General features: G+C 39.1%; 1 protein-coding gene across 1 annotated transcript; it reads right to left on the reverse strand.

Annotated features, from left to right (window-relative positions):
• Window positions 1-672: 672 nt before the first annotated feature.
• On the reverse strand, window positions 673-24917 carry LOC117704461 (tyrosine-protein phosphatase non-receptor type substrate 1-like). The gene is made up of 6 exons (XM_076928314.1): window positions 24848-24917; window positions 21159-21467; window positions 19448-19762; window positions 4947-5255; window positions 2858-3184; window positions 673-1843 (listed from the first exon to the last, which is right to left on the reverse strand). Exons 1-6 carry the CDS (start codon window positions 24915-24917, stop codon window positions 1737-1739), a joined length of 1437 nt encoding a protein of 478 aa, XP_076784429.1. The 3' UTR covers window positions 673-1736.
• Between the last annotated feature and the right edge of the window lie 2841 nt (window positions 24918-27758).

Here is a 27758-nt window from a genome sequence, read left to right on the forward strand (position 1 = left end):
ACAAGCAGATTAATAGAATAAATTATCAATACATATCCAGATTATAGAAACTTAATATGTAGAAAAGAGGAGAGCAAGTATCAGTGTATACTGGATAACTTAACTTTGTGGGAATAAAAGGTCTCTGCCTTTTATACATACACCATCACCATAATCAGGAAGGAAGATGTGTGTATTTGTGTGTGTGTACATGTGTAACCAAATGAGAACATAATGTTCAAAAACTGAAAATTTATTTTTGAGGTAACAAAACATATAAATGTTACCAACACTGTAATTTTGTGTCCTGCTTGAAAAACAAGAAAGATTCTCTCATATACTCAAAGAGATTAGGGAAAACAATGTCACAACATTGTAATAGCAAAAGCGTTGAATAATTGGTGTCCATTGTGTGATAGATTAGCAAAATATGGTATATCATTACAATAGAAAGCCACAGGGCAGTATAAAATGGGTAAAATAGTTATGCTTCAAATTAATAAATTCACAAGGTGTATTAAGTATAAAAAATGAAATAAAGTTTCAAGATGCTACATATGGTATCATAAATTTTATAAAGAATAAAAACAGAAAACACTATATGCTACTTGAAAGTTATGCATATGTCATAACAATATAAAACCATGATGGAGAAAGAAATCCAGCAAATTCAGCATAATATAAAAAAGAAACTTAAAGAAGATATGGACAAAATGTTAATATTTTGCAAAATGTTATAGTGAATCCAGAGATATTTTATACTGTTTTTCATCCCATTTCAAAATAGGAAAAGTCTTTTTCAACAGTCCAGTAAATTTAAGTTTTATGTCTACTAAAATTAAATCATGCTTGTAGAAATTCTAGTTGATAGTGAGGACTAGAAAGTTAAGGATTGACCATGACCAGAGACAGAATGAACATCCGTTTTCCTCATCACCAAATTGTCTTTTGGATGTAAGAAGAGCTCATTTGAAATAAATTCAGTAACCTGAGTCTGAAACATCCCTAAACAATCCAAGTCTATGTCTGACAGTGTGCAGGAGGAGCACATCTGTGGTGGAGGTGGATGAGTGAAGAGCAGGAGTCTTGGGTCAACAGCAGGTCCTTGCATCTTCTCTCCACTTGAGCTCCTTAGAGAGGGTAGGAGGCAGCACAGGTCATGCAGAAGTAGGAAGCATCATTTACCCATTCGTCTCTTCATTTGTATATTAATTCCACTAGTACTTATTGAATGTGCACTAAGTTGCTAGTTTTCTTCTTTTTCTGAATCCATAAGGAATGTCAGAAATGAAACAGAGTTTACTCCACCTCACACCTCTTTCTGGGACCTGACCTCTCTTCCATATGCACATTCATTTTTTTCTTGCCAGTTAGCATGTCCATTCTTTTAGATTGACTGACATAGGACAATTTAACAATGTGTAGGAAGACTCTTTGGAGTTCAGGTCTTGACTATTATTCCATTCTTACACCTTCAACTCCTACATCTAGAATCACAAGAAACAACTATAAAAAAAATTCCAACTCCATGATATCACACAATGCACAGGGTTGGGAGCCTCTGAGAATTCCAAAAGATATTTGGAGAGAATGAGAATATTCACAATTTCCTCTTGCTTGCGGTAGATAGCATCTGTGGGAATCTTTGAAGGCATACCTGTGAATTCCCTGTGTTTACTCTGAAGTTCTCTTGCTACCCATGACCATGGCTGTGACCTTACTCTCTAAGGACAAAGGCCCATTTTCAAACTCACCTATCACAGGGTCCACCGCCTATACGTGTAGATGACTAGAAAAGTCGCCATCAGAAGTACCTTGAAGCATAAAAGGAAAGCCACAAAAATGTGGATAGATTTCTCTGAACCTAAAATAGACAGAGCGAAGGGGTCAACAAACAGTGAAATGTGAGTTGAAATGGTCAATCTGAGATTGGTAGCCAGGGAGTTCCAAGTATTCCCCAATTCTGATCCCATCCTTGGGCTCATTTCTCTATACTTAGCTCTCAGAAATAAGAGACCTGTGAGGCTAACCTTGAATTTTCCCCCAGCAAACAATGTTTAAAGATCTGATGGTCATCAGTCAACATGGCAACATGAATATAATCACGGCCTTCTCTCTAAGGTTTAGTGGTCACTTAAAGTAACCTTTATTGTAATCTTCAAACATTGGTATTATCATCAACATCTTATAAATGAAGAAATGGGATCTCTGAGAGATAGTTGACAATGTTGACTAAATTTACACAACTGTAATTATTGGAAATAAATTTGAAAATAGTTTTACATAAAAACAAATAATATTAACAGCTGGTATTTAGTATAGATAACATTCCAGTTATACATTCATTGTATATTAACATTTAATTCTCAAAAGGGTTCTACAAATTAGCAACCTGTTTCTTACATGTAAGGAAACTGTTGAACAGGGATTATATGTTCATTCAAAAATGAAGTAAAATAATTATCATCAGAGAGGGTATAAGGCAGTTCCCAGATATGGCTGTTCAAGTAAGTCTAATAGAACAGTGTACATGCAAGCTTACTCCCATACACCTGAGACATCTTTAAACCAGAGTCTTGGTGACAAACTCTCATGGTCACTAGTGGATCAGCACTAAGCTAAACTTTCTCTAGGGCATTTTCAAAGAGGATGAACTGGTAGAACATTCTTCCAGTTGAAATGGAAGAACCATTCTGGGTGGTCACTCTAAAGAAAGCTACTGACTGGACATCATTCTGACTATGGAAGAAACCCCAGACTCCTAATTTGGACAAGACTTTCATTATTATGAAACTTCTTATCTCTCTAGTGTCTTCTGAAATGCAGTGAGGAAACCAAGGTGACTCTCATATGTCCACAAGAAAAGAGGCAAACTTACTTAGGCTCCTAATGGCTTTGGTTGTGGGAAAGGATGCTGTGGACAATATAATGCTGGCCTGGATGGGAGGCTGTTCTTCATGTTCTACCTTGCAAGTGAGTACTTGATCAGACCTCTGCGCTGATGTGTTCACCAACTGCAGGATTTCCATAGTGTAGGACCCATCCTCATTCCTCTTAGGTGTAGGTTGTTCCATTCTCCTGATCACGTGACAGTCTTCCAGCCAGGTGAGATATACATCCTGTGGATAGAATCTCTGCACATGGCAAGTAACAGCCACCAAACCAGAGCCAGTTGAAGACTGGTACACTCTCACCACTGGAGGAACTGACAAAAATCCAAATAAAGCCAACAATTAGTGCAGGAAATCTACTGGAAGTTCCTTAAGGGTGAGATCATCTTCGAGAGCCCAACCCAGAGCTTGACACAAATAAGGACTTAGGAATTGGTTAATACTTGCATGAATAGAGAAAGAGAGACCACACTTTTGGATAGATGGGTAGACAGATGGGTTGATAAGGGACCTCCCAATGGTTTTTTTTTTTTTTTTTTTTTTCATTTTGAGCTATAGAAAATGAGGTATCAAATCCATTTAGCAAACTACAAATGTCTGGGAAGGGAAGCTTATTGTTTAAACCTCAAGGCCTCTAGATACCACAGCATGGAGAACTCTGTTCTGGGCTAACTGTGACCTACATGGGGAGCGTGGACATGTGTTCTAGGCCAGCAATCTAGCAGAAAGCAGGGAGGTACCTACTGTCTCAAGTGGCACCTGTGTACTGGGGCCTCAGACCCACTCTACCTTACCAAGTTTCCTGGCATGGTCCACTGTCCCTCATGGGCCCTACACTGACATCAGAGTCAACTAGACCTTGTGTAGTTATTTTTACTCTTTAAGACTTTGAAATTACATTTTCTAAAGTCAAATAGCTCTTTGGTGACTTAGTTGACAGATTTCATCTCTTAGTCTGATGTTGATAATGTTAAGTCCTTATGTATTGCAACTTGAAGGAACTGAGGCTTTGACCCCTGAAGTCCTAAATTTAGACCAAATAAAGAGATTTCTACAGCAGAAAACATAGCTGAAGATACATGTGCTGAGCAAGGAAAGGTTTGGAACAGCAGCTAATTTGATAAAGTAATCAATTTATTTGTGAACATTTGTATGTCCTATGTTTTTTTCTTCCTTACACAGTTGTCCTAACTCCAGAGAATTATATAAAAAATACTTAGGTAAGAGACCTCCCTAAAATACAGTTTTACTAAATGATATCCAAACACTTATGCTGATAACACAAGCAACTTGACTAGGTACATATAGAGTTGGACAAAGATCACTCACTCATCAGTGTACAATATTGAGTACTTTCATGTCTGAATCACTTGCCTTTAAGAATAAGACAAATAATACAAGATACCTGTACAAATCAAGCAAGGCAGACCCTCCCTACTGTGCCGTATTAACTGCAAACTATGCTTTCTGGAGACAGTGATATTAGCATTTTCCTCCATGTAAGATGATACCTTTGCTCCCATAATGGTAGCACATTTCTTCTATTGTGCAAATTCGAAAAATGAAGAGGAAACTTTTTTAAAATTTAAAAGCCTTATCTGCTTTAGGCAGTTAATCTATTACTAGTAAATCTTGGACCTTTAAATTTATTCCTAGGCATGAGACATGATTTCTCTGATTTTACAGATGTGCCAAGCATCAGTACATCCAATAACAAAGAGGGAAAATTTAGACTCAACTCCAGATAGGAGGAATGATCCAAGAATGACATAGTTCCTGAAATTTAGAAGCTTGCAAAGCCCTTCAAGTATTCTTTCTATAGACTAGCCATACTAAAATTAAATCCCAAAGGGTAAATAGTCTGTGGTTTTCAGATGAAGGAAATGAGTTCTGAGTATTACTCTAGATAGTCATAACAACAAATGTCACCTCTGCACAGTTGGCCTGAACATAGTGTTAAGTACTTTGCAGATTCTGTTTCTAGTGTCACCACCAACTAAGGCCATTTCCTCAGTGAATTAACCAACACCAAGAGAAGCCCACAACCTACCTCAGCCAGAAAGAGAAAAGTCTTACCACAGAGGTACTGGTCCAGGTAGATGGCTTTCTGGAAAACCACTAATGACTTGTGCTGAACCAGGCAGAGAACTAAAGATAATATGTCATCATTCTCCAGTGGGACAAGAACAGTGCTAGTCACATTGTAGGTCTTTCCACTGGAAAGGACGCTGGTCTGGGTCTGGAGAAGGCTGTGGTTGTTTTTGAGCCAGGTCACAGTAACCTGACGGGTTGGTAATGCAGAGGAGGTGTACTTCAATTGGATGTTTGCTCCAGGTGTAAACCGCTGCAGGGGGCCTTCAAGGTGATGAGAGAAGTCTTTCCTTCCTGCTAGAAGAGAAACCACACATCACATCGATTTCCAGTGTGAACAACTGCCTGGAATCCATCTTGTAAAGTCCTATCGCTTCCTCTTTCATGGAGACTTAAATATTTCCTTCTGATAAGAGGCTTCTGAAGCTTCTAGCAGATGGCAAGCAATAAGACCAAAGCGACTGTGCAGCTCAGAAGACCAACACCACATAGAAAGCGCCCATAGCAATAATACCATGTTCTCAGGCTCTTCTTGGAGTCATCAAATAATGGATAGAAGAACAAGTCCAAGTCCACAATTAATGACACAGACAGGAATTCAAAACCAGGTAGTCTAGTCTCAGGGTCTGGCCTCTGACCTTATACTCTGTCTTTCCTTTACTACTAAAGGGAGATTTCTTAATGCCCACAGCATAAATGTTGGTACTCAACTAAACCTGTATCACACACACACACACACACACACATACACACACACACACACACACACACACAGAGGCCCTAGCAACTTAAATTTCTTGCATCTTATTCCTAATTAGCAACAGGCAAACCTTATTTCTCAGGGTTAACAAGTAAGAAAGCTGATATTGACTGTGTGGAACATGATAATCACATTACAAGCATCAACTATAACATTAAAATCTCAAAGGACCACCTGAAGGGTTGATATTACCTTAAAAAAAAGTAAACACCAGAGCTCATGAATTGGTTTTCCCTGAAGAGCCCCACAACTCTGCAAGTGACATTCCTATACTTGGGTCTAGTTCTGAGAGCAAGTGTCATTTGTTGGAATTCTCCGATAAATCCCCCAAACCCCATATGATCACTTCTAGCTCCAGAAGTACAGCTTTCCCAGTGGATCTTCCTAGTAAGTCTTCCCATGACTAAGATCAACCATCCCATCTCTGAACACAAATCCAGTTCATCACAAAGTTCACGCACCAACCCAGCATAAAGCAGCCAAGAATCATAGTTCAGACACATAGCCAAAGATAGAAATCCACATGCCAAGGGCACATTGAAAAACACAACTATGAATTATCAAGATAGTATACCAATAACAGTCACTGTTCTGGTAGAAACAGTTTTCACTGATAGTTACCCAGATGAACCACTTGAAGTAAATGTAAAAGAAAAATGATAAATATCATTGAAAACTTCAAGGAGTTTAAAGAAGACACAAACAGCCCAATGAACTTAAAGGATATATCAAAAGATGCTAAAAAAAAGACAAATATAGAGCTGAATAAAACAAAGCAGGAAATTCAGAATTTGAAAACTAAATTCAGTAAAGAAATATAAATGTTAATAAAAACTTGAAAAGAATGGAACTGAAAAACTCAACAACCCAAGTCCAAAACTCAGGCAAAAACATATAAGTAGAATGAACAAAATAAAAGCTAGATTATCAGAATCTGAAGACAAAGCAGACACCAGCATTGTAGACAGACCAACTGCAGGATTCTTATATCTTCTGTTGGTAAAGCCATTGTTGGAATAGCTGGAGTACAGCCTGCAAGCCATTTTTGTGTGTGTGTGTGTGTGTGTGTGTGTGTGTGTGTGTGTGTGCATTTGTATGCATTAATTCTACACATTAGATTTCTCTATAGATCTGTAGCCAATACAGCATATAACAGTATTTAATGAGAAAAAGTGGTCATAAATTTGAGAGACCAAGAAGGATTATATGGGAGGGCTTGGAGGGAGAAAGGGGAAGGGGAAATGGTAAAATTATATTATGATCTCAAAAAATAAAAGAAATAAACTTTAAAAAGAAAATAGAAAAATAACTCCAAAAATATTTAGTGCTTAGGAATATATCTCAATAAAGAAGAAAAAGATTCCTACAGTGAAAACTAATATATTGAAAAAGAAAATCACAGAAGCTACTAGACAACAGAAAGGGATCCCATGCTCCTGGATTGGTAGGATTAATACTGTGAAAGTGGCTACACCACAGAAATTAATTACAGACTTAACATAATACATTTCAAAATTCTGAGTCATAGTTCACAATTTTAGAAAGAAACAATGTGAGGAATTAATATGGAACCACAAACAACTATGGATATCCTAAGCAATCCTGAGGAGTAACAGCACCACTGAATGCATTCAATATCTGACCTCGAATTATAGTATAGAGCTATAGTGATAAAGACAGCCCAGTACTGGCATAAAATAGACAGGGAGATCAATAGGTAAGGATAGAACAGTGCCTACTCAATAAGTCGTGCTGGCAAAACTTGATTTCTCTCTGTAGAAGAATTAAATTAGATTCTTATCATTTACCTTGTAGAAAGATCAATTCAGAATAGACCAAAGACCTTAATTTAAAACTGGAGACTGAGATTTCAAGAAGAAAATATATTCAAGACAGATACTGGGGTAGACAGGAACTTGTTGAATAGAACACTCGCAGAATGAGAGCCAAGCCCAAGTGTCAACTGATGGGACTGGTCAAGGTTTCGTACAGCAAAGGAAGGAATCAGCTGAGCAAACAACCAAAGAGAGGAATAAGATCTTCACCAGCTACAGTGAAGACAAGGAGCTAAAATCCACATTTTAAAAAGAACTGCATAATTTAAATACCAAGGAAACAAAACTGCCAATCAACTCATAGGCAAATGAACTAAATAGAAAGTTTTCAACAAAAGAGGCACAAATGACTAATAACTGTTTATTAAAGTATTCAATATCTCTGGCCATTAGAGAAATGTACATTAAAACTACTTTGAGATACCACCTCATCCCAGTCAGAATGGCTGTCATCAACAAATCTGACAACAGCTATTGGTTGGAGAAAATGTGGATAGAAAGAAATCCTTATCCACTATTGGCAGAGATACAAATTAATACAGCCATTGAGGAAATCAGTTTGAAGACTTCTCAAAAAGTGAAAAATAGACCATATGACCTAGATATTTTACTCCCAAATATATACCATAGAACTTCACACTATACTTCAGAGATATTTGTACACCATGGGGTATTTCTGGATTGCTGGTTATTTCATTTACAGCAAAGAATTGGGATCAACTTAATTGTGCATCAATAAAGGAATGGATATTGGAACTCTCTCTCTCTCTCTCTCTCACACACACACACACACACACACACTCTTCAGCTTTGAAGAAATATGTAATCACAAAATTTAAAGGAAAGTGGGTGGACTTCTAATGTATAATCTTTAGCGAGGTTACAAAATCTCAGGAAAACTGCATATTCCCTCTCATATGTGGAACTTGACCAATAATATATGCATGCATGTAAGCAAATGCAGAAAAGAGAACGAGAAAGGCTAAATATTAGGAAAAGAGAGAGGACTGAATGCAGGTAATGCTTATCAGTTATAAAATAGGATATCAAGTTCATTGTTTTAATTCTGCTTCTTTCATGATTTTTTTATTTTGAGGGTAGATAAGTATATAAAATATATTCTGTAGTGAACATGTAAAAATATAAATTCTATTGAGAAGCTACATAGCTTCCATTTACTGAGCTCTCTAAACATTGGGTCTGGTTAACTTTGGTGTGTAGTATTTTTTGTAAGTTTTTTTTTATAATAAAGTTTATTTAAAATTTTTAGATATCAAAGAAGAAATAAGTAAAATGGTACAAAAAAAATCAACAAATTTTAGGTTTTTTTGGGAGGATAAGGAACAAGAGATCCAATCAACAGGAAGAAAGGAACTAACTCAAATCAACAGAACCAGATATGAACAGGAAACATTTTAATAGACACCAAAGAGATTTAGAAGACCATATAGGAATAACTTCAAAATTTATACTTCATTATTTAAGAAAATAAAAAAGACAAATTTCTAGATTCTCCCAAACCACCAAAGAGACCAAGAAGAGACAGACAACTTAAATAGACTCACAACGTATAAAGAGATGGAAACAGTAATAACAAGTTTTTAAAATATTCTGACAAAAAACCAAAGACAAACAAGCAAGCAAACAACAACAAAACAATCCAGGCCAAGATAAATTCACAGCAGAATTGTAGGAAACTGTCAAAGCTCTACCACAATACTTCCTAAATAATTTTTGAAAATAGAAACATAAGTATTAGGAAGAAACACTTCCTAAATTATTTTTGAAAATAGAAACAGAAGTACCAATCTCTTTCTACAATGCAATGTTGCTCTAGAACACAAACCCAACAAAGATATGATAATAAAGAAAACTACAGGGCAGAGGGGAGTGACATGCACAGGGTCCCCTGTGCCTCATTGTATAACTTTGACCTTTCTCTTTGGTCTGAAGGAACCCTGTGGGACCCCAAGAGCACCCTGTCTCCCCCATCAGAGGCCCCAAAACTAACCAGCCTGGAATCCTGCCTGACCACTGATCCTAGTCAGATCTGCCTGCCACCCAAGCTTTGTCTGACTGGTACACAGCTTGCAGAGTAGTGTCTGCCTGAGGCTTGGGCAATAGAGTAGGGTATTCTGACTTCCATTGTCTGGCCTACAGCTCTCTGCACCTTCCTGAGAAGACCTGCTGCCATCAGGATCATCCAGCCAACACCAGAGAAAACCAGATGCCAAAAGGTTAGCCTAAGAACACAATCCACAAGTCCCAAGGCAATATGACACCACCAAAGCCCAGCCATCCTACTACAACAAACCCTAGATATCCTAATGAAACTAAAGCACAAGAAGAGGATCTTAAATCCAATCTTATAAAGATGATCAAGGCCTTTAAAGAGGACATGAATAAATCCCTTAAAGAAATATAGGAAAATACATTCAAACAGGTAGAGGCATTAAAAGAGGAAACAAATAAATATAAAGACATACAAAAAATATAATCAAACAGGTGAAGGGTATGAATAAAACTGCCCAAGACCTGAAAAGGAAAATTAAAGCAATAAATAAAACTCAAATGGAGGCAATCCTGGAGATGGAAAAACCTAGAAAAGAGAACAGGAACTACAGACAAAAGTGTCACCACAATATGGGAGATGAAAGAGAATCTCAGCTATAGAAGATATGATAGAAGAAATCAATACATCAGTCAAAGAAAATGAAAAATCTAAAAAATCCATGACACAAAACATACAGAAAATTTGGGATACTATGAAAAACAAACCTAAGAATACTAGAAATAGAAAAAGACAAAGATGAAGACAAAGATGACAATAATGACAATGAGGAGGAGGATGAAGATGAAGATAAAGACAACAAAGAAGATTCCCAGCTCAAAGGCCCAGAAAACGTCTTCAAAATCATAGAAGAAAATCTCCATAACTTAAAGAAAGAAATGCTTTTAAAGGTACAAGAAGCTTACAGAACACCAAATAGATTGGACCAGAAATAAAAATTCTCCTGCCACATGATAATCAAAATACTAAGTATACAGAACAAAGAAAGAATTTTAAAAGCAGCAAAGAAAAAAGGCCAAGTAACATATAAAGGCAGATATATCAGAATTGCACCTAATTTCTCATCTGAGACTCTAAAGCTAGAAGGGCCTAGGCAGGGGTCTTGTAGACCCTAAGGGACTACAGATGGCAGCCCAGACTTTTATACCCAGAAAAACTTTCAGTCGTCATAGATGGAAAAACAAAACTAAATTCAAACAATATCTTTCCACCAACCCAGATCTATAGAGGGTACTAGAAGGAAAACTCCAATCCAATGAGGCTAACTATACTCAAGAAAACACAATAAATAAATAATTTTACACCATTAAAATCAATACACGAGAAACACATACACTGAACCACCCCCAACATCAAAAAAAAAACCAAAAAAAAAAAACAAAAACAAAAACAAAAAACAGGAAGTAACAATCATTGGTCACCAATATCTCTCAACATCAATGGACTCAACTCCCCAGTAAAAAGACACAGGCTAACAGAATGAATGTGTAAAGAGAATCCATTATTCTGTTGTATACAAGAAACATCTCAACCACAAAGTCATTATCTCATTAGAAAGGGCTGGAAAAAGTTTTTCTAAGCAAATAGACTCAAGAAAAAAGCTGGAATAGCCATTCTAATGTCTAATAAAATAGACTTTCAATTGAAGGTAATCAAAAGAGACAGGGAAGGAAGGACACTTCATACTCATAAAAGGAAAAACCTACCAAGAGGATATCTCAATTCTGTGCCTCAAATACAAGGGCACCCATATTTGTAAAAGAAACATTACTAAAGTGTAATTAAATCACACATCAAATCCCATACATTAACAGTGGGAGACCTCAACACCCCACTTTCACCAATGGACATTGAGACAGAAACTAATCAGAGAAGCAACAAAACTAACAGAGGTTATGATTCAAATGGACTAACAGATATGTATCAATAGAACATTTCACCCAAACACAAAAGAATATACCTTCTTCTCAGCACCTCACAGAACCTTCTCCAAAATTGACCATATAACTGGTCACAAACCAAGCCTCAATGGATACAAGAAGACTGAAATAATCCCATATATTTTATAAGATCAACATGGATTAAAGTTGGATTTCAACAACAACAAAAACAACGGAAAGCCTACATATTCATGAAAAACAAACAACTGTCTGCCCAATGATCACTGGATCAGGGAAGAAAGAAAGAAAGAAATTAAAGATTTTCTAGAATTCAGTGAAAATGAGGGTACAACATACCCAAACTAATGGAACACTATGAAAGCAGTGCTAGGAGGAAAGTTCATAGCACTAAATGCTCTCACATGTTTGAATTATAAAAACGAAGGCTTTTCCCATTTCCTAGTCATCACTCCTCATCATGTATCAAGCTGGTTAGTCTTTGGATTTCATGTGTTGGAATGTGTGATTTTAAGAACAGGTGTTCAGTTACTTCCTTTAATTTCATTGAAAATTTGTTAAGTAAAATTTGACTTAGCATTATTAAATAATTTCCAACAATTCCTGGAATGGCCCTAACTGTACTTCTACTGTGTGTTTGAATCATATATGTGAAGTGACATTCTCAGCATTAATGGTTATAAAATCAGAGTCAACACTGACAGATGTTAAAGATTCTTTATGCCATGCAGTATTAAATGTTTGATCAAGATTTAATCCACTGCAAAAATAAACAAGAACATTTATTTTCTTACAATAAAAAAAAAAAAAAAGAAATTGGAGAGTTCTCATACAAACAAGAAAATCAACATGGTAGACAAACCCTTAGCCAAATTAACCAAAAGGCAGAGAAACAGTATCCAAATCAACAAAACCAGAAATGAAAATGGAAACATTAACAATGAACACTGAGGAAATTCAAAGAATCATTAGGTCTTACTTCCAAAGCCTGTACTCTACAAAATTGAAAAATCTAAATAAAATGGACGATTTTCTAGATAGGTACCAATTACCAAAGCTAAATCAAGACCGGGTAAACTATCTGAATAGTACTATAACCATTAAGAAAACAGAAGTAGTCATTAGAAGTCTCCCAATCAAAAAAAAAAAAAAAAAAAAAAAAAAAAAGCCATAGGCCAGATGGTTTTAGCACAGAATTCTACCAGACTTTCAAAGAAGAGTTAATGCCAGTACTCCTAAAATTATTCCACAAAATAGAAGGAACACTGCCAAACTCGTTCTACAAGGCCACAGTCACTCTGATACTTAAACCACACAAAGACTCAACAAAGAAAGAGAATTTCAAACAAATCTCCCTTATGAACTGATGCAAAAATACCTATAAAATACTCGCAAACCAAATTCAAGAACGCATCAAAGATACCATACACCATCTTAATTCCAGGGATGCAGGGGTAGTTGAATATGCAGCAATCCATCAACATAATCCACCATATAAATACCTGAAAGAAAAAACTCACAGATTAACATACTGGATGCAGAAAAAGTGTTTGACAAAATCCAGTACCTCTCATGATAAAAATTTTGGAGAAAGCAGGGATACAGAAACATAGCTAAATACAGTAAAGGCAACATACAGCAAACCAGAAGTCAACATAAAATTGAATGGATAGAAACTTAAAGTATTTCCACTTGATTTGGGGGCAAGACAAGGCTGTCCACTCTCTCCATATCTCTTCAGTATAATACTTGAAGTTCTAGCTAGAACAATGAGACAACTAAAAGAGATCAAGGGGATACAAAATGGAAAGAAGTCATAGCATCGCTATTCACAGAAGATATGATAGTTTACATAAGTGACCCTTATCAGAGAACTCCTACAGCTGGTAAATACCTTCAGCAAAATTACAAAATTACAAAACACCTTCAGCTGGATACAAAATTAACTCAATGAAATCAGAAGCCCTCCTTATTTATACAAATGGTAAATGGGCTGAGAAAAAAATTAGGGAAACAACAACCTTCACTGTAGCCACAAATAACATAAAACACCTTGTAACTCTAACCAAGCAAGTGAAAGACCTGTTTGACAAGAACCTCAAGTTTCCGAAGAAAGATATTGTGGAAGATGTCAGAAGATAAAAAAGATCTCCCTTGCTCATGGATTGGTAGGATTAACATAGTAAAAATGGCCAAAAGCCATTTACAAAAAGCAATCTACAGATTCAATGCAATCCCCATCAAAATTCCAACACAATTCTTCACAGATCTTGCAAGAACACTTCTCAGCTTCATATAAAAAAAAACAAAAACAAAAACAAAAACAAAAACAAAAAACCCAGGATAGCTAAAACAATCCTGAACAATAAAAGAATCACTGGAGGTATTACTATCCCTGACTTCAAGCTGTACTGCAGAGCAACAGTAATAAAAGCTGCATGGTACTGGTATAGAAGCAGACAGGTGGATCAATAGAATTGAATCAAAGACTCAGAAATAAACCCACACACCCATGGGCACTTGATTTTTTTGACAAAGAAGCCAAAACTGCACAATGGAAAAGGGAGAGCATCTTCAACACTTGGTGCTGGTTTAACTGGATGTCTGTATGTAGAAGAATGCAAATAGATCCAGATTTATTACCCTGCACAAACTCAAGTCCAAATGGATCAAAAACCTCAATGTAAAACCAGACATACTTAATCTAATAGAACAGAAAGTGGGGAATAGCCTTGAACTTGTTCGTGCAGGAGACAACTTCCTGAACAGAACACCAATGGTTTATGGACTAAGGTCAAGAAGTAATAAATGGGGCTTCATGAAACTGAAAAGCTTCTGTAAATCAAAGGACACTGTCATTAGGGCAAAACAACAGCCCTAATTGGGAAAAGATCACCAACCCTACAACCAGTAGAAGGCTAATATCCAAAATACATAAAGAACTCAAGAAGACAGACACCAACACCAACAATTCAAATAACCCAATTAAAAAATGGGGTACAGAGCTAAACAGAGAATTCTTAACAGAGGAACATCGAATGGCCAAGAAGCACCTAAAGAAATGTTCAACATCTTAAGTCATCAGGGAAATGCAAATCCAAATGACCCTGAGATTCCATCTTGCATCCATTGAGTGGTGAAGATTTAAAAACTCAAAGGACAACACATCCTCACCAGGATGTGGAGCAAGGAGAGCCCTCCTCCACTGCTGGTGGGAGTGCAAACTTGTACAGCCACTCTGGAAATCAATTCAGCAGTTTCTCAGAAGATTGGAAATAGTTCTCCCTCAAGACTCAGCTGTATCACTCCTGGGCATATACCCAAAAGATGCTCCACCTCCAAGGACACTTGCTCAATTTTGTTTATAGCCACTTTATGTGTAACAGCCAGAAACTGGAGACAACCTAGATGTATCTTAACTAAAGAATGGATACAGAAAATGTGGTATATCTACACAATGGAATACTACTCAGCCATTAAAAACAAGGACATCATGAATTTTTGCAGGCAAATGGATGGAACTAGAAAATACCATCCTGAGTGAGGTGACCCAGACCCAAAGGACATGTATGGTATGTACTCACTTATAAGTGGATATTAGCCATAAAGTATAGGAAAACCATGCTATAATCATCAGCCAGTAAAACCAAATAACAAGGAGGGCATAAGGGAGAGTGGTTAAATCTTTTTCAGAAGGAGAAACAAAATAATTATCAGAGGTTGATGGAAGGAAGGAACTGAGCAGAAGAGGAGATGGGGGGGGGGAGCAGGGCAGAAGTGAATCATATATAGAGAGAGCATGGGAGAGAGGAGAGAGATTGGCTGGCATGAACCAATCTCTAGGATGTGCCAGAAACATACCTTGGGGAGAGGCCCCAGAGGGTTTGTGGGGGTGAGGGATATGGCTCCAGTAGCCTGGCAGGACTCCCAGTGGAAGGATAAGGACAGCAGCCTACCCACAAAGCCTTCAATCCAAAATGTGTTTTGCCTATAAGATGTGCAGGGACAAAGATAGAGCAGACATTGAGGAAATGGCCAACCCATGACTGCCCTAACTTGAGACCCATCCCATGGACAATCCCTGACACTATTAATGATACTCTGTTATGCTTTCAGACAGAGAGGAGCCTAGCATAACTGTCCTCTGAGAGGCTCCACCCAGCAGCTGACTCAGACAGATACAGAGACTCGTACCCAAACATTAGATGGAACTCTGGGAGTCTTATGGAAGAGTTGAGAGAAGATTGAGGACAGGGACTCCACAGAAAGACCAACAGAGTCAACTAACCTGGACCCTTGGGGGCTCCCAGAGACTGAATCACAAACCAAAGAGTGAACATGGGCTGGACCCTGCATATATTTAGCAGATGAGCAGCTTGGTCTTCATGATAGTCCCTCAACAACCGGAGCAGGGTTGTCTCTGAGCCTGTTGCCAGCCTGCCTGTAGATCCAGCACCCCTAAATGGACAGCCTTGTCTGGCCTCAGAGGGAGTGGATGCATCTAGTCCTGTAGAGATTTGATGTGCACAGGGGTGGTTGACACTCAGAGGTAGGCTTCCCCTCCTCAAAAGAAAAGGGGAAGGTGGAATAGGGGGAGGACTTGCAAGAGGGGATGCTGAGAGGAGAGGAAGGGCTGATATTGTGTTATCAGGTGAATAAATAAATAATTTTTTTAAAAACTGCAGGCCAATGTACATAATAAACATAGATGCAAATTTCTTCAATGAATTACCTGCAAACTGAATGTGGGCATGTATTTAAAAAAATCACCTATGCATCCTGGCCATGCAACAATGCATATTTAGTCATATCCATCCTTTTAAATAAATCATATAAATTGACTTCAAGACAAAAATCATATGCTTGTCTCCATAGGTGCAGAAAAGGCCTTTTGCAAGAATGCAATATGCATTCATGATATAAGTTGCAGAAGGACATCAGGGAACATAAATCAACAAAAGTAAAGACAACACGTGACAAACCCACAGCCAACGTCATCTGAAGTGGAGAAAAACTTGAAGCGGTTTTGTTTAAATCAGGAACTGTGTAGGGCTGTTTCCTCTCCTCACCACAGTGATACAGTGGCTGGGGCATTAACTAGAGCAATAAAACAGAGACACAAATAGAAGGGGTTAAAGTAGGAAAGTGAGTTGAATTATCCTTTGCAGATGATACATAATGATAAAATCCTTCTATAATAAAACAAAGGCATGTTGAATTTCATCAAGGCCTTTTCTGCACCTACTGAGCTCAGCAACCAAATTTTGTCTTGAAGACCATTTATGTGATTTATTTACATTCATACATCACAGATCCCAAAGATCCATCAGAAAGCATCTAGAAATTAACAGTCAAAAAAAGTGGTGGAATATAAAATCAACTCACCAAAATTTATATGCCTGTCTATATTCCCCTAACAAAAAGGCTACATCTCTGAGGGTTGTTCTAAATTCCTCAGTCATTTTTAATACTGTCTTGCTTTCAGCCCAGATCTGGGACACGTAAACTTGGAATAATTGTTGCAAAAGCTGTCCTAGTGTTCAGATACCATGCCTGAGCCAAGGGAGAGAACACTTGGCAACTCTCATTGATTGATGGAACAAAGTTAAAAGGAAACTGCTTTACCTGGGGTCACACAGATAGGCGTTGGCCACACTGATCCTTCAGTTTGACACTGATCCATTCAACTGCAAAGTCTGGCCAAATTCAAATATAAGCCCATCCTTCCTCCAAGAGCTGGGGAAGGAGGCATGCAGAAGAGGAACCTACACTATAAAGCCACAGGCCTGGGCTCTCAGCCATCACTGAGGTTTAAGTATTTGATTGTGGGAGCTGAACAGCATAGACAGATGTGATATTTCAAGAAAAGTAAATACTTTCCAATAGGATTTGAGAAGCATTTTGTGACAATGCATTAGTCTGCATTCTCAGGTGACAAAGAGAGACATACAGAAATACCACATTTAGTGTGTAATCTGACAGCTGCATTGTAAGCCTAGTGCTTCTGGCTGTCACTCATATCAGATTCTCTGCTGCCTTCCAGCTTTCAAAGTGTGAGATAACAATCAGATAACAAAGCACTTCTATGCAGTAAGTGCTCCATGGGTGATATGCAGTAAGTGCTTCATGGCTGATATGCAGCAAGTGCTCCCTAGGTGATATGCAGTAAGTGCTCCATGGCTGATATGCAGCAAGTGCTCCGTGGGTGATATGCAGTAAGTGCTCCATGGGTGATATGCAGTAAGTGCTCCATGGCTGCTGATATGCAGTAAGTGCTCCATGGGTGATATGCAGTAAGTGCTCCATGTCTGCTGATATGCAGTAAGTGCTCCATGTCTGCTGATATGCAGTAAGTGCTCCATGTCTGCTGATATGCAGTAAGTGCTCCATAGGTGATATGCAGTAAGTTCTCCGAGGATACTAACCAAATAGAACAGGCACATGAGTAGATGTACTTAGGAGTCAGGGTGTTGGATAAAGGGATTTGGGAAATCTTGCTATAGCTACAAAGATATGTCAATATGACATCAGAAAGAGACCTTGATGGAGAGAGAGAGAGAGAGACAGAGAGAGAGAGAGAGAGAGAGAGAGAGAGAGAGAGAGCAATCCCAGGAGACCCTGTGGTATCTGGTACTGTTGATGCCATGTGGTCATGACGTCCACCTTCCACTGACAGGTCAGATATACTGAGTGCAGGTGCAGGGGAAAAGTAAGAGAGAAAAGGAAAAACCAGAGTATGAGTTAATTAGCAGGTCACATTTATATACATATACATATACATACATACATACATACATGACAGTAACGAAGAGATGTAAAGTTGAAAGGGAATGGGGAGACATGGGAGGAGCTGCAGGAGGAGCGCAGAGTGGAAGTGAAGTAAATGCGGCAGTCGTGTATACAATTCTCACAATAATAACAAGATAAGAAAATTGTAAAAAATATGCAACTTGCTTCCCATCAAAAAGCACCCATCCATTTGGATTTTACCACCCAGGTCTGTGTGTCCCACTGGCTGGATAGTTGTTTTTCATACTGGACAACAAAAATAGGACCCAAAGAAATTTAAAGGTGAATGGGATTATTACATCTGAGAATTCTTATAGCAACCAGAAAAAGGCTGGTTCTGCCATAGAACTAGAAAGAAAAGGTGAGGGCTTGCTATGAGAATGGGCTGTTTGGTTGCCTGGCATCTCCATCCTTTCTTTCAAAGCTACCCAGAGCCTTCATGCACGGTAAGGAAAAGCCCACACACTGCCTTACCCCTGGCTTGCCTCTGCCTGACCTATTATTCTATCTGTCCCTGACTGTGCACCTGCACCAAGTCAGAGTATGAAGCATAGCTGGGTCAGAGAAATGACTGGATTGCAATGTCACAGTGCCCTCTTGTGGGGGAAATAGTGCAAATCCTGAAGGTGTGAAATGGAATAGAAACAGAAGAAATTACCGGAGTATGTGTGGGCAGAAAAAAAAAAAAAGTAAAATGAGGAGAGAGAAGGAGGTGACAAGGGGAAGTCACACCTATCTTGTGACTCCTTTTCCTAGCTAAGGTGGGGTCAACAATTCTGGGTCTCTTCAAAGTTGATTTCTAGAAACATCCAGCTGAATTCACTGTCTTGATTAATTGCCTTCCCAGAAATCATCTGGAGGCCAGCTGTCCTAACTGGCAATTTCTTGCAACCAAGGGTTAAGGAGAAAAAATTGCAGTATGATGAGTGCAGCAAAGGAGACTCATTTCTTGGTGGAGGTATCTGGAAGAAGGGGCATTGAATATGCAAGTGAGAGCATCTTTACTGGGAAGGGGCTTCCTTTCTCCATGTTCATTCAGGGGTTCCCTGAGTCTCTAGCCCTTTGGCCACAATGCCATGAGCACATGAAGGAAACACAATGCCATGAGCACATGAAGAAAACAAGATACATACCTTTGACCTTCCTGGGAGCTCCCAGGGTGATTCTGTCCCCAACTGGAGGCTGGTCGTCCTGGATCATCCAGCAGACAAAGTCAGTCTCATTCAATATGGCATCTTCCTCTAACGTGTGTTGTAGCGAGTAAGTCCCATCAGAGTTTCTGGCGGCCTGAGGGGGCTCCACAGTCAGGATTTTGTGCTCATTCTTAACCCAGATGAGGTGCATGTCTTGGGGATAGAAGTGGTTTACATGGCAAGTCAGGTACACTCTTTGGTGTGCATGATCTTGGATCTCCAGGGGCTCAGTGGTGATCCTCACTGTGGGAATAACTAGACAGAAACACAAAGTAAGCCTAGGGAAAATCTTACCATTGACTTCCCTATACCTGTCTCAGGGTGTCTCAGATTGATTGATTGATTTTTGATTGATTAGTTGGTTGACTGGTGGATGATCCTGAACATCGTAGCCTTCTGCCTCCACTAAGACATTTCTTCAGCCCCTCTTTTCTTGTCTTATAATCCAGCCAGTCTAATTTGTGCTGCCTATATCCTCATGGATGTGGGATACTGGAGCATGTTTGACCTATCAGGCCCAGGCTCTTCAAGAAAACTCACTCTCATTCCTTCAGAATCAAGCTGTCCAGAGCTCTACAGCTATGGGGCAGGGGCTTCTAAGGACCTCCATTTCATCCTTGAATGCCAAGTGACTTGATCTTGTGCAATTCCTGAGCAGCTACTCTGAGTTCATGAGTGAAGAGAGATCGTGAGTTCACTTGTTTTTTTAAATGAACAATTTTTATATGTTTGGTGTAAGACAAATAAGGATAAGTATAAATATTCATGAAATATAATTGGAGACATAAGGATATCTAATCTGATTTGAGTTTTAAATATTCCATATTGTGATATATAATTGCAAGAGGTATTAAGGTGAATTGCTCCAGAAGAACAGGGACCCTATAATCACAGCACTGCAGCAGTGCTTGGCACAGAGTAGCTGTTCATTATTTATTGAGTGAATAATTTACTTAATACTGAAGGTTTCCCAGAACTCAGGACCTTATTCATAGAAGACAAGCACTCCACCACTGATGTCCATCCTCAGCCCTCTTTCACTTATTTTATTTTGTTTCATCTTGTTTTATTTTATTTCACTAAATTGTTCAGACTAGCCTTGAACTCAATCTTAATCCTCACAGGCCTAGAAATTGTTATATTCTGCCTTGGCTTCCCAAGGAGCTGAGATCACATGCCTTATACACCAGGTCCAACTAATAAATATTTAGAAATCTTAAAACATTAACAATGATATAAATAAGACACGTGTGGTCAGAGAGGAATGCTAGGGCTTTGCACTGCTTGCAAAGCCAAGCAGTCCTAAACATCTTATAATGTATTATGCGTAGTTCTTAGTGTTTTGGAAGGAACAACTGGTTTAATCTTCAGAGGAAGCTTACAAAGTAGGTGTTAGTTTTATTCCATTTTGGGGGCTATGAGGAAACTGGGGTACAGAATATTTAAGATACAAGGCCAATATTCTGCAGCCTATGACACAGCTAAGGCCAAAACCCAGCTGGGCAGCCCATGGAGCCTGTATTTTTAATCCATATTCATATGTTCAAGGCTGGCAATGATCAATTTCTGCTCCTCATTTGTAAAATGGTGCTTTGGGTAAAATCTCCATGTCTCCAGTGTGGCCCCAACACATACTTCACTGATCACTCACCTCGGACCACTTGAGAAAGATTAATGGTCACTCTTAGGGGCTCGTCAAGGTCTCCATGGGTGACTTCACAGGTGATCTGAGACAAGATATCTTGCTTGGTTAAGGTTACCCATGCCTTGCTTTCGACAGAGTAAGATTCATTGACAGATACCAGGTGTGGAGCTGAGGCTAAATGCTCATTGTTGTTCTTCAACCAGTCAACACTGATATTCCTGGAGCTGAAAGGGCCAGCAGTACAGAGAAAATGCACCAAACTAGAAGGGGTTGCCCTCTGATCTGGGCCCTTCAGGGAGATGAAAGGCTTCCCAACTGAAACAAAACAAAGAATACAAAGCAGTTACTCTACCTTCTCAGGGTTGGAGGAACCAATATGCAAGAGCATGCCAACCCTCACAAGGCCTGTTCCATAGAGAATGAGAATTGTCTTTTCTCCAGAAGTCAGAGTTTCAGAGACTTAGAACAATGGCTCCTTTAAGTCAAGATGCATTTAGCTGCACCCATGCTAAGGGAGCATATGCTACCTATGTATCTGACTTTGAGGAGGGGGTAAAAATGGACCATAACAAGCAAATGGAAGACATAATATGACTTCTATGGGGAAATGGATGTCCCCAGGAGACTCAAAGTGAACACACAGATAGAAAAATGAGGAGCCATTTCAAAAGGGCAGTCAAAACAGGACATTCTGTACTAAAACTAAAAAAAAAAAAAAACAACTGAGGAATGAATAAAAACCACCTATGGAAGAGGACTCAGTAATGACATTTGGGAACTGAGGAGAGAGAGAGTGAGTAATGCATATACTAAATAAATGGACCATATGACCCAGCTATACCACTCTTTGGCTGCCTCAGGTAGCAAGCCTTTAGGAGGCTTAAGAAAACATAAAGTCTACTACAAGACTGTAACATTGCTTCCCATAAGTGCAGGTCTAATTTTGAGAGTGTAGCTTACACAGTCTTTACCTGCTGGGTTCCTCTGATCTGCATTACTTCTGCACCATGTCCATACTCACAGGCTTAGGTCTGGATATTCAGGCTGAGAGCATCACCTTTGCATACTCAATTCTTCTCTCATGCACACATAACTGTTACAATTTCCACTAGCTCCAGGGACACATCTCAGTACCCTATTTACCTAGGGCATCCTCTGACTCCCACCTGCCCCTGTGTTACGTCTACAATGACAGTCATGTCTCTGGACACTTACCTCACATACAGCCATTGTCTGCTGAGTTCCCCTGACCCACATCTACCCTGCCCCATCTCCTTGTTCCCAGGCCTAACTATAAATGAGCAGATCATACACCAAATATCCCTGGCCTATCTCCATTTGCTCACTCCCTGCACTGATCCAGTCTAATGGAAGCTAGAATCTCATATCAGACACCCAACCAAAGAAAGAAGTGCACATGCCCACAATACATCACAAAAACACACAAAAAAATGAAAGGACAAGAAATTCCATCTGTCTCTTCAATACTGCCAGGCCCACATAAATGTTCTCTGGTGTGAATTACCTAGATGAACCCCATAAGACAGAACTTAAAAGAACTAAAATCTTTATCAAATAAGTCATAAAATTTAAGGAAGACACAAAGACACAGCTCAGTAAATTTGAAGAGGAAGATAATAAATACATAAGAAAATCTTTGTAGCTGAATGAAATGAGAAACAAAATTCAGAATTTAGTAAAGACAGACATATTAAGCTGTAGTGAAGTTAGAATTGAATAATCAAAAACACAACTAGAAAACAGAGGAGAAAGTCTTATAAATAGGACGGATCCCACAGAAGATAAAATGTTTTGGAGATAAAGTAGAGCAATTGAACCACTCAAGTAAATATAATTATAGAAATTAAAAATACATAAAAAGAACATTCAGAAACTATGGGACAACATTAAAAAAAATCTTCAGCAAGCAGTGGTAGCACACGCTTTTTAGCCCAGCACTTGGGAGGCAGAGTTTGAGACCATCCTTGTCTACAGAGCAAGTTCCAGGACTGCCAGAGCTACACAAAGAAACCCTATCTTGGAAAACAAAAACAAACAAAAAAAAAGGGAAGGGAGGAAGGAAGAAAAAAAAGACCAAATCTTCTAATTATAGAAATAGATGAAAAAGAAGAATCCCAAATCAATGGCAAAGACCATATCTTTAACAAGATCATAAGAGAAAATTCCCCAAACTAAGGAAAGGTACAACCGCATAGATACAAAAAAATACACAGTAGAGCAAATAGACAAGATCAAAATCAAAACTTCCCATGCATTTTATAATTAAAACATGAAATGTGCTGAACAAAGAGAGGGTACAAGAGCAAAAAGAGAAAAACCACATCTCATATATCCCATCATATTAACCACTGATATTAATGGAAAATTTAAAAGTCTTGAGCAATTCTCTTCAACTTCTAAAAGCCACAAATGCCAAGCTAGACTCTTATACCCAGCAAAACTATCTGCCATAGCTGAAGGAGAAAGAGAGCCTCTCCATCACACAAATGGGTTAAAGGAATTCATGTCCATTAAAACAGCCCTACACACAGTTCTCCAGGCAATCCTCAGACAGAAGAGGGGAATAATCAGTCATGTGACTATAGAAAGACAACAAATGAAGCTATGTTTACACCTTACCCCCATGAGGATGGCTAAGAAACCAACTGAGAACAAAGGCAGGTGAGACCAAACTGGGAGCACTCTCCATCCTAGGAATACCTACCATCAGGCTCATGCAGCCTGGGGCTGTGACAAAGTCCTCATTACTCTAACATAGGGTCTCTCCTCTAGAGTAATAAAGACTGCCCTATCTGGGATAAATTTTGTAGTTTCATAGCAGCAGTTTACTTGAGTCATGCTGTTTCCCTTGCACCCCGGCTGTGCTCAGACTGTGAGTTATACTCTAGGGGCTTAGTGACAAGAACCCTTCTTGCAAAGTCAGGTTACAAGAGGGAGTCAAGTAGCCCTATGTGACAAAAACTAAAAAAAGGAAAAAAGAAAAAAAGACAGAGAACAGTGCAGGTAGCCATGGGCTCTGACACCTTCGATTAGATTTCTTTCTGCTTTATCTAAACATAGCCCTTAATGTTTGTGAAACACTTCCAGGTATAAGTTTTATCCACAGTTCAGTGGTGGGAGGATAGTATTATGGCCTCTGTTTCTTGAGAGAGCAGGGATGCAGAGATGATTAATAACTTGCTCAAAGTCATATAGCCTGTCAGTGACTAAAGAAGGTTTAGCTGGTTCATCTGATTGTGGATATAAGACTCATTATTTGGATTTATTCCATTCATACTCTCTCTCTCTCTCTCTCTCTCTCTCTATATATATATATATATATATATATATATATATATATATATATATATCATATACATATATACATATACATCATATACATATATATATTCTTCTAGACCTAGTTCCTTATCACCAGGCCTCCTAGCCCCTACCTCCATGTCACATGTTCTTCCTTTGATCCCTAAAGTCCCACTAGCTTCCTTTATCTAAAAAGTCTATAGTATGAAAAAGGTAAAATCAGCCCAGGAAAAACTTTAGGACTCAGCTATAGTATGAAAAAGGTAAAATCAGCCCAGGAAAAACTTTAGGACTCAGCTTACTGTTGAGAACAGGATTTTGCTACCTCTGAGCACTCTCCTGCATGCCAGAGGCTCTCCATGGCCAAGACTCACCTGCAAATGCCAGTAGAAGGGTGGACAAAAGGGGGCCCAGGCCCCAAACCTTACACAGTGCAGTATCCATGATAAGAAGCATCAGCCCTGACATGCACCAGGTGACAAACCTGGATGAAGCTCTGAGTGAGCCCAGGAGCCTCTGGCTAGTTTCTTCCCAACCTGGGCTGCCCTATATACCCTAACTGCCCACACTTAGCAGGGCTTGGGCAGAAATTTGTTTCACAGTGAAGGAAGTGGTCATTGTGGCTAAGATTTCTGTCCATTCCCCAAGCCCACAGCCAAAGAAAGTTTACCACTTTGCCTGGGTGCTGTTTTCCTGGGACCCCCATAAGCCAGACTAGGGAGGAGGGGCTGAGCTTACCTCCAAAAAGCTTGTCTCTGATGTTCTGATCCTTAGACTCTCCTTTTCTGGAGGGACCAACACACCCAACAGACATCACTGCCACCCAGTCTACTCTATTATAGCCCTAGGACAACTTCTAGAAATATAGAATGGACGCTGATTCCCCGAAAGGCAGATATACTGAATCTTGTAAGTACAACCAGACACAATGAAGACAGAAGATGGGCTTTAAAAGCCAACCCTTGGTCTCCACCTCCCTGGGTTCATAAACATTGCCTGGGTATTTTCTGTTGCTCAAAATCATCTAATAGTCACCAGGCTCCAGAAAAATGAACTGGAGACATAGTCTGTTTCTCTGACCTGAGTGGGGAAAACTTCTCCGTTGGTATTTTTCTATTCTTATTCTTCTGTATCTGAACTCTCAGTTGTTCACTTCGACATATGGTATGGGTTTTTGGGAGTTTTTTGAGAACTTTTGTTTGATTTATTTCTTTGTAATAGTAGGAATTGATCTAATGCCTTTATGCATGCTAAGCTATGCTACCACCACCACGCTACAACTTCAACCTTAGCTGATTGCTGCTTTATCTTTTCCCTAATGAAAAATAACTTGACATGAAAGATGCTTCATGTTCTGAGTACATAGAAGAAATACCGTCACAATAAGGAGACCCTTAGTGTCAGGTGTGTCCCCAGAACTGATGATGAGACAGGCATGCCTCCTTTCCTCTCTCACGGCTCTCCCCAGCTCCCCACTTCCCAGCAGTGTGTCCATGTAGCTAACGTGAGAAGGAATAGAGAAGTTATTCAGCCTGCAAGGAAAACTTTGATGGATGTTTCTTCCTTTTTCCAACCACCATCACCCAACTTAGCAGACACTCTAAGAAAGATAACTCCTTAGAGATGTTCCCAGGAAAAGTGGGTCCTCTCTAGTCTGGTATAGGTTTACTGAACTAGATCTTCATGTCCTGTTGACCAAGGGGCAAAGAGGGGAAGTGAAAAGAGACAACATAGAAGGGAAAAAATGGAAAGAAAAAGTTGAAGTGGGAAGATCCACTTTTAATTCATATCTTTTGAGGTGGGAAGATCGACCTTTAATCTGGGCCACACCTTCTTCTGGCACCCTATGTAAAGAACACAGAAGAAGGAAGCTTGCTCTCTTTGCCTGCTTGCTCTCACTGGTAAGTCTATCCCTTCACTGACATGGAGACCACGTCTTCAGAATTCCAGCACATAACAAAGACCAGCTGAGACATTCAGACTTGTGGACTGAACAATTACTGGATTCTTGAACTTTCTGTTGGAGAGAAAGAGAGAGAGAGAAAGAGAGAGGGAGAGAGAGAAAGGGAGGGAGGGAAAGAATCTAGCTATTAGATAGATAGATAGATAGATAGATAGATAGATAGATAGATAGATATTATATCAGTTCTGCTTCTCTAGAGAGTCCTAACTAATGCAGATTCTGGTGCCAGAAGTGGTTCTACAGCAACATAAGTATATAATTTTTTTTAAATATCTGGAAGAAGCTTTCCAACTTGCCAACACCTACAGTTTCTGAAGCCTCTCCAACTACTGAAACCTCTCCTAGAAGCTTGGAAAGTACTAAAAGCCCATAGTGTGAGCTATCTTACACGCTCAGGGAGACAAATGCATTTGATTATCCTGATTCACCAATTTTGAGAGGCAACAGTGAGTCTCTATATAAAACTTTTGACAATTTGGAGAAAAAAATATGGAAAATTCACTCATTCTAGAAAGGAGCTCACACTAACCTCGAGTAATGGCTGTACCATTGGCCGATTTGGTGAAGTAATGAGCTTTTATTAGAATAACATGAGTATGGATGAGGGGTTACTTACAAGGGACAGTGATAATACAAAAGCAGCTGCATCACTAAAAAGTCCACTTAATATGAATGATGAGTCCCAAACCCCTGCAACTCTGGAGCTTCCATGCAGCTTGTGGGTAGCTCTACAGTCTAAGGAAGTTCCCCAGGCACTGCCACTCCCGCTTGCACTGCTGGGTAGGGGCCTTCAACAATATTCTTATTCTCAGGCATGATCTTTGCTTACCTCGTTTTTTACCACCTGTGGGAAGGGAGTCTCCCTTTCTATCCTGAGGGAAATATTAATGTGTAGGGGGTGCTGCAATTTCCAGGGTACATTCCTGCAACATGAAGACAAACCTCCCTCCCCACAAAGCAGATCCTAGCCAAGTTACAGGAACAAGACGTCACTTCTGTGACCCTCAATGTTCTTAGGGAGAATTCCTGAGCACTCATTAAATGATTTTGAAGACCTGACATAGATGTCAGGCAGCCTTCCTTGGGGTTATTTTGTACAGTTGTGTTGTTTGGACCAGTTCATTGTTCATGGGAATAACTCTGGCATCAGAGCAGAGAGACGATTTCATCAGAAACTCACCACAAGCATTTTTAGCTTCAGTATCTATTTTATAAAAGTCTTTGGCGGGGGTGGGGGTGGGGGGAGGGGTGGGGGGAGGGGCTCTATTCTTCCAAGCAAAGCCATTCTTCTGCCTTACTTCCTGAAGCCAATAATTGGATTA

This window comes from Arvicanthis niloticus, chromosome 2, assembly GCF_011762505.2.
Source record: "Arvicanthis niloticus isolate mArvNil1 chromosome 2, mArvNil1.pat.X, whole genome shotgun sequence".
NCBI lineage: Eukaryota > Metazoa > Chordata > Mammalia > Rodentia > Muridae > Arvicanthis > Arvicanthis niloticus.